The 7364-nt window shown below is 55.9% G+C and overlaps 1 protein-coding gene across 1 annotated transcript in view; it reads left to right on the top strand.

Moving 5' to 3' along the window:
- The window catches only part of AACS (acetoacetyl-CoA synthetase), a 43835-nt gene that overhangs the window by 30742 nt on the left and 5729 nt on the right, over positions 1 to 7364 (top strand). Inside the window, exons 10-15 of the mRNA XM_006894624.1 lie at positions 1045 to 1169; positions 2841 to 2905; positions 3046 to 3168; positions 4888 to 5001; positions 5398 to 5523; positions 7253 to 7322. Coding sequence (XP_006894686.1) covers positions 1045 to 1169; positions 2841 to 2905; positions 3046 to 3168; positions 4888 to 5001; positions 5398 to 5523; positions 7253 to 7322 — 623 coding nt within the window. The remainder of the gene's footprint in view (positions 1 to 1044; positions 1170 to 2840; positions 2906 to 3045; positions 3169 to 4887; positions 5002 to 5397; positions 5524 to 7252; positions 7323 to 7364) is intronic.

Below are 7364 nucleotides of genomic sequence, written 5' to 3'. Positions count from 1 at the left end.
TGCGGTTCAGGGCCAGTGTGACCCCTCCCCAGTGCCCATTGCGGTTCAGGGCCAGTGTGACCCCTCCCCAGTGCCCGCTGTGTGCTGCGGTTCAGGGCCAGTGTGACCCCTCCCCAGTGCCCATTGCAGTTCAGGGCCAGTGTGACCCCTCCCCAGTGCCCGCTGTGTGCTGCGGTTCAGGGCCAGTGTGCGTGCAAGCTCAACTCTGACTGTGGCAGGTTCTCTCGTGGGTAGGTGCAGCACCACTCTTGATGTTATGCACCAACCTCGCAGGTTTTAAAAAGCTCTGTTCTCCATGGTTATCACGGGCCTGCCTCGGGGTACCACAGGCTTGGTTCTGGTCCCCTACAGTGAGGTGAGGCACAGGAGTTGTGTGCTTTCCCAGTGAAATGGGGTGTTTGCACCCCACGGCAGCCTGCTGAGTGCACTGGCATGATGAGAACATCCGACGTAGTGTGAGAATGACCCACAGGGACACCCGTGTGAACTGAGCAGTGAATGAGGTGTGCCTGTGAGTGACACCGCACAGGTGGGATGCTGCGGGCTGGCATCTTCCCGGGTCCAGGGTGACTCCCTTAATCCTGTCTCATGTACACTTCCTGCAGAAGTACTGAGGCCTCTGTTAGGTTTTTTGCAGAGGGTATAACTTCGTGTGCCCACCCTTGTCCACCATAGGGCACACTGCACACACTTCTGGGCTTCCGTGCCCCTTACCAGTGTCTTGGAGGCAGTGGCCCTCACCATATTTTGTTGGTGTCCCACAGTGACTGATGTCGGTGCTGGCGGGGTGTCAGGCTCTGCTTGCATTGTTTCAGCCCTGTGCCCTGCCCAAGACACAGCCGTCTTGGCACACACTGGCTCTTACCCGCACAGTCAATTCCTAGGGCTGGTGTTACTGCTTCTGAGTGACGCGTTTGGAGCAGACAGTTGTTGCTGTACTTGGGCTCAGTTGCAGATGGTTTTCTAGGGAAGGACGAGGCCTAGTGACAGGTGGGGTGGGGAGTGGACGGGCACTGGGTTTACGCTGGGCTCCTTTTGGTCCAGGTCGGCTGGATGATGTGGAACTGGATGGTGTCCGCCCTCGCCACAGGGGCGTCTGTGGTCTTGTACGACGGCTCCCCGCTGGTCCCGACGCCCAACGTGCTGTGGGACCTGGTGGACAGAATCGGGTAGGTGTCTCCTGAGGGTCCTGTGAGTGCTCCTGAAGCATGGCTCCCCCCGCCCCCACCGGCCTCCACGAAGCCCCAGTGCTGTTTTGGGACGTTTCTTTCTGTTCTGGCCATCTCATCTCAAGGAGGGGGTGGCAGGGGCCACTGGTTGATGTTGAGGTTGTCACGGGATGGGTTTGAGGTGGGCACCGATATGGACTGACCCCATCGGATGAGGGCGTGCCTTCGTGGTGCCAGGGAGTGGTAAGTGCACCTCCCATCACTTGTTAGAAAGTGCCAGGAGCTTCGCCCATCTTCATTAGGTTTCTTGGCTGTGAATTAATCATAGGGGCTTGGGTTTGAGCACTGTGATCGATGTTTCCTGGCCACTGTGGTCCTCAGATACCCTTGTCCTCGTGGTGGACTTCATGAATAACAGCGTGGACGCCAGCAGAGCTCTCTGGGGGCCAGATGTCCAGCAGGCTCTGAGACGTCCTCGTTACTTCACATTGGGACCTGCTTTCTCCACTGGGAGACAGGAGGGGTCGTGCACGGTCTGAAATCCATGGCCATTAATATTTTAACTAGAACTTCGCCTGACTGTGTTATATTTAAATCCTAACATTTGACTGCAAATATTCAAAGGGCAGGTTATTTTCTAATGAGATTGTTTCCAGAGAAAGGTTAATAAGCTCCCTGGGAGCTGAAGTGGCTTCAAGACCTTTAGCCTTAATTCTATTTAGACAGGCTCCAGGTGGAGAAGTGTTTCTCCTGTGTCTGTGGGGGTGCACTCGTTAGCGCTTAGTGTTAATTGTGAGGGGAGAGGGACCCAGAAATCCTCGGGGGGGGGTGCCTGTGAAAGAGAGAAGAAATGTGACTATATGTACAAATGGATCAATGAGCGTGTCAGTGTGAGTATATATGAGTGTGTGAATGTGAGTGTGTATTTGTGAATGTGGATGAGTATATAGGTCAGAATGTTTTAGTGAGAGAGAGAGAGAGAGAGAGAGAGAGAGAGAGAGAGAGAGTGTGTGTGTGTGTGTGTGTGTGTGTGAGGATGCCTGTTTAGGTTCAGGATGTGCTAGCGAGCATATGAGAGTCTGTGTGTAAGTATCTGAGTGTGAGTGAAGGTGAGGGTGTGTGTGTAAGTTAGGGTGTGTTAGTGAGTGTGAGTCTATGGATGTGTGTACAGGTCCTGGCTGTGGCTGTCAGGGGCAGTTGAAGGAGCTGGTGGGTGTAGGCTCCCCTTGTTCTGCACTTTAACTGAGAAAGTGAAATGGTTACTTGCTTAATAAAGACTGTGCTTTGTTATAGAGAGTGTGAGGTTAGACTGGGAGGGGGTCCCCATTTCATGCCCCCTGTGGCCCTCGAGATAAAATGCTCTAAGGTGAGAAGGCCGTTGGCTGCTGTGCAGGTGAAGGGCTTCAGGAGGACCAAGAGGGCCAGCCCCGCCGTGGGCTTGGAAGGGCACCCACCACCATCGCCACCTGGCAGTGCTGCGCTGTGACCGCCCCTGGCACATCAGTATGTTCTGGCAGTGATAACTTGACTCCCAGAAACAGCTGCATTGGTTTTTACAACCTTATCAGACGTAAATCAGCCACCAGCTCTGGAAAGCTTGGTGCGTGGCACTGGCGAGAGCCCTGACAAGTGTCGTCCTTTCCTTCCTGCCGGCCCTGCTGTGGCCCTTAGCATCACCATCCTTGGAACCGGTGCCAAGTGGCTGTCCGTGCTTGAAGAGAAGAACATGAAGCCAGGTAAGTACACCGCTGAGCTGCTTGGCATCTGAGAGGCAAGCCCGGGGGATTAAGCCCATTGTGTTGCGTTCTTCCTGCATGCAGGTGGGGCTTACAGGTTTGGGGTGTAGTGTTAATCTTTTGGAAATTCTGTCTTCTAGTGGAAACCCACAACCTCCAGACACTTCACACGATCCTATCCACTGGCTCCCCGCTGAAAGCCCAGAGCTACGACTACGTGTACCGGTTCATCAAGGGCAGTGTGCTCCTGGGCTCCATCTCAGGTACGCCCCGCTCTGGGCGCTGGTGCAGTCAGAGGGGTTGTGCGTGGACTCCTCTACGTAGGGCGAGGGAGACCGTACGCTCCCTTCACCTGAGTGCTGAAGCCAGCCTGGAGCCTCACGCCTGCTTCATCCTCTACCAGAGTCCACTTGTTGATCCAGAGTGAAAATATGAAGTGATCACCATATATATGTGCAAAACCAGGCTTGTATCAGTGAAAAACTGGAGATTAACCAGTGGGCCAGACTCCAGGAACAGACAGGTTACCAACTGAAATCCTCCAGCAAATGGGTACAGCGCTGGGCATCCTTGCTCATCCGTGCCGGGAAGTTGAGAAGACCTGGCCGGCCGACCAGAAGAGGTCCGTGTTTGTGTCCTTCCAAAGAAAGGTGATCCAACAACATGTGAGTCACACACAAAGTCACACTGAAGATTGTTTATAAACAGCTGGAGCAGGACGTAGACTGGGAACAGCCAGAGGCTCAAGCTGGATTCAGAAGAGGCCGTGGAATGAGGGACACCACTGGTTTTATTAAATCTACGGCGTTCAGCTGTGTAGATCATAATAACTTATAGATGACATTGAGATAAATGGGAATTTCAGAGCACTTAATTATGCTCATGTGCCACTTAAACTGTGACCAAGAGCAGTTGTCCAAGCAGAGGACACTGCGTGGTTTAAGATCAGGAAAGGTGTGTGTCAGTGTTACATCCTTTCTTCTTAGCTATTAGTTCTCTAGGTTGAACAGATCATTTGAGAAACGGGACTGTAGAAGAAAACAGTGGCAACAAGATTGGAGGAAGACTCATCAACAACCTGCCTTGTGCATGTGGACATTGAAGAGGACTTGAAGCACTGCCTGTAGAAGATTGAAGGCGGTAGTCTCTGATTTGGGTTACACCTTACAGTCAAGACAACAGAAATTCTCACGACTGGGCCAATAATAGATTCATTTTCTTTATCTGCCGTGTGGTCAGTGTGCATGGCAGTAGCAGTCAGGAAATCACAAGAAGTGTTGGGTTAGGAACATCTGCTGTCATAGACCTCTTAAAACTGCTTCAAAGAGCAAGAGTGTCAGTTCAAAAACTAAGATGCACCTCACTCAGGTGATGGTGTTTTCTCGTGCTTCCTGTGCAGTCGGAAGCTGGGCAGTGAGTAAGGGAGACTCGGGAACTGAAGACGAATCAGGGTATGAGTGAAGAATGTTGACTGTCCCATGGGCTGTCAGGAAACGCAACAAGGTATCTGGGAGCAGTGCAGCCGGTGCTCCTTGAAAGCCAGTGATGGCGAGACCTTGTCTTTTATAGTTTGGCTGTATCATCAGGAGGGACCACCTGGTCAAAGCAGAGGGTCGTGAGAAAGAGGAAGACTTTGGATGAGATGGAGTGACATAGACATTGTTGGAACGATGGGTTCGCACACAGAGATGGCTGTGAGGCAGGGTTTGTTCTGTTGTGCCTGGGGCTGGGCTGGTATCCTGGCATCCTCATCCTCCGAGCTTCGGCCAGGCCGGCGCTGCTGGTTGGTCACTCCTCCAGGGGTGGAGACTCCTATGTCCCCCAGACACAGGCTTCTCCGCAAGGTTTAGTTCACCCCTCTTTGTTGCACAAAGAAGCTCCTTGGATCGGGAGGAAGGGTGGTCTGCTGCTTGTTCTTTTTTAAGAGTGCCCGTCTTGTCTCAGCTCTCTGAAGTGTGAGTCTCTTTCCATGCTGTTTGCAGGTGGCACTGACATCATCTCCTGTTTCATGGGCCAGAATCCCTCGATCCCTGTGTACAAGGGGGAGATCCAAGCCCGGAACCTGGCCATGGCGGTGGAGGCCTGGGACGAGGAAGGTACTCGGTAGCTGTAGAGTTGGAGTCACAGTTCTGCCAACTGTTGGAGGGTAGAGCAGCAGCGTGGACTCCATGCTCTTGCTTCTCCCCACCATAGTGGCCCTGAACGTTCGTGGGGTTGGATTGGAGCTTACAGGAGCCGTCCACCTGGGAGGGCCTGGAGGGTGTTCCACCGTGGGAGTCCTCCGACCCACCAGCTCAGGGGCATGGTTGGCCTCTCAGCTCATGGGTTGGTTTTGGCCCCCTGCAGTGGCGTGACCCCGGCCCCTCACCAGGCCTGGCGTGCTGCATCATTAAGTTCAGGTTCATGGACTTGCCCAGCAGGAGTCTTGGCCGCTCTGACCCCAGGCTCAGGACAGGCGGGAGGCTCAGCTCGTTTTCTGTCCTTCCCTCCAGGAAAGGCAGTGTGGGGGGAGAGCGGCGAGCTGGTGTGCACCAAGCCCCTCCCCTGCCAGCCCACGCACTTCTGGAACGACGAGAACGGGAGCAAGTACAGGAAGGCCTACTTCTCCAGATTCCCGGGTAGGTTGAGGAGACGTGGCCAGGAGCCGACGGCCCCTGCCTTGTCTGGCTCTGTGTGTGTTCTGTGTGGCTCGGTCCTTCCTGAACGCCCTCCTCCCAACCCCCAGCCTCTTGCTGGAGCTGCTTAGGTCTCGGTGGCAGCTGATAATGAATTATGATCCGTAACTTGTTGTGTGACATCCTGACCTGGGTTTGGTTTATTCTCATCACCAGCTGTGCCAGGTGTCTCTGTCCCGAAGCCCTGCTGCTGGGAGCTGGCCTGACCCTGGCATGTCTGTGTGCAGGTGGGGGTCTGCTTCTGCCTGCGCAGAGGGGCCTGGTGGCCGGAGGGGCGGCTGGCTGGCATTTTCTTCTCCGTCTTGCACTCGTGGTGGGGGGTGATTTCCCTCCAGGAGCACTGCTCTCGGGCTGACACTAGGGCAGCCTCACCTCATTTTACAGCTCGGGTTCCTGGCTTCTTTTTGCCTCACTAGCAACCTGGAATTATTGCTGCTCTGTAATTCATAACTTAGCAAGCCTTCTGTTCCGAGTTATTTATACCGAGGGCTTGCTTCGTGCAGGCTCCAGAAAGGGGAGTTGATTTTTCACCAGGCACGCGGAGGAGTGGGCGTCCAGGGTGCCCGTGGGTGGACAGGGCCCCAGCACCACCCCCCCAGCGCCAGTTCTGCTTGCCCGTGCCACGTGCACACAGCACCTCCCTGGCTCCTCCCCTCCCTGCAGGACTGGCCACAGGGTCCCTGGGGGCACCGGAGAGACCGCTGCCAGGTCAGGATGAGGAGGACACGGCAGCACCTGCAGGAGGGCCAGGGCCTTGGCGCCTGGGAGCGAGGATCCTGTTAGGAGATGACGTCTGTTTTCTGTGACCCTCCTTGTGGAGCTGTCTCCGCTCTAGGCACGCCTTGGGTGACCGCACTCTGCACGTCTTGCGGTGTGTCACACCGAGGCTGTGGCAGTCCTGCGTTGAGCTAGGCTGCTGGCGCCGTTGCCCGGCAGTGCTCACCTGCTGGCTCTGTGCCCCGTTACTTCACACTGACCCCCTTGCTGTCACACATAGACTCCAGTGGAGGGTCAGCCTGGCTTTTCGATGCCTTGGACGCCAAGTGAGCCAAACGGCTCGCTTGGTTGTGATGTCCCCTGTGTCGTCATGGTGGCCCGGCACTGAGCCAGCTGTGTCTCGAGGTCGGCCTCTGCGAGGGTTCGCATGACAAACGTCTCCTGGGTCAGCCCCACGCTGCCAGCCATGGCTCGGGCCTCCCCTGGCACAGCTGACCACTAGGGGACAGTTCCAGCTGACTCTGTCCTCTTCCTCTGCCCTCCATGTCCCTGGGCCTGGCCTGTGAGCTGCTCCTCAGACCTGGCCGCATTACGGGCTGGTGCAGTAGCCTCTTCCCTGCTCCCGTCTCTCTCCCAGGACCTGGCCCTGCCCCTCTGTCCAGACCCATGCCCGACTTTCCTGCCCTTTCCCCACTTCCCTGCTGCCAGGGGCAGGCCTCGTGCTGCTCTGGTCCCCATGGTGCCTGCAGTGGGCTTTCTGGGGTTCTGGTGCATGCCAGAGCTGGCCATGTGGTCACAGATGGCCTGCCCCTGAGGGCCAGGGGCCTCTCGTTCACCTCCAACACCTCCTGGCCCTCAGGCCCACACCATCCACACTGCTCTCGTACCTGCCTCAGCCGTGCATCTGTCCAGGCAGGAGTAGCCCCTTGTGACCCGGCCTGTCTGTCCCCTGCAGGTGTTTGGGCTCATGGTGATTACTGCAAAATCAACCCCAAGACTGGAGGCATCGTCATGCTTGGCCGGAGGTGAGGAGGCTGCCCGAGGGGGGTGTGTGTGTGTGTGTGTGT

The sequence above is a fragment of the Elephantulus edwardii genome, unplaced genomic scaffold (assembly GCF_000299155.1).
Source record: "Elephantulus edwardii isolate Elephantulus edwardi_28Jun2011 unplaced genomic scaffold, EleEdw1.0 scaffold00148, whole genome shotgun sequence".
In the NCBI taxonomy this organism is placed as follows: domain Eukaryota; kingdom Metazoa; phylum Chordata; class Mammalia; order Macroscelidea; family Macroscelididae; genus Elephantulus; species Elephantulus edwardii.
Note: the sequence above shows the minus strand (reverse complement) of the source record. Positions and strands in the feature narration are given on the sequence as shown.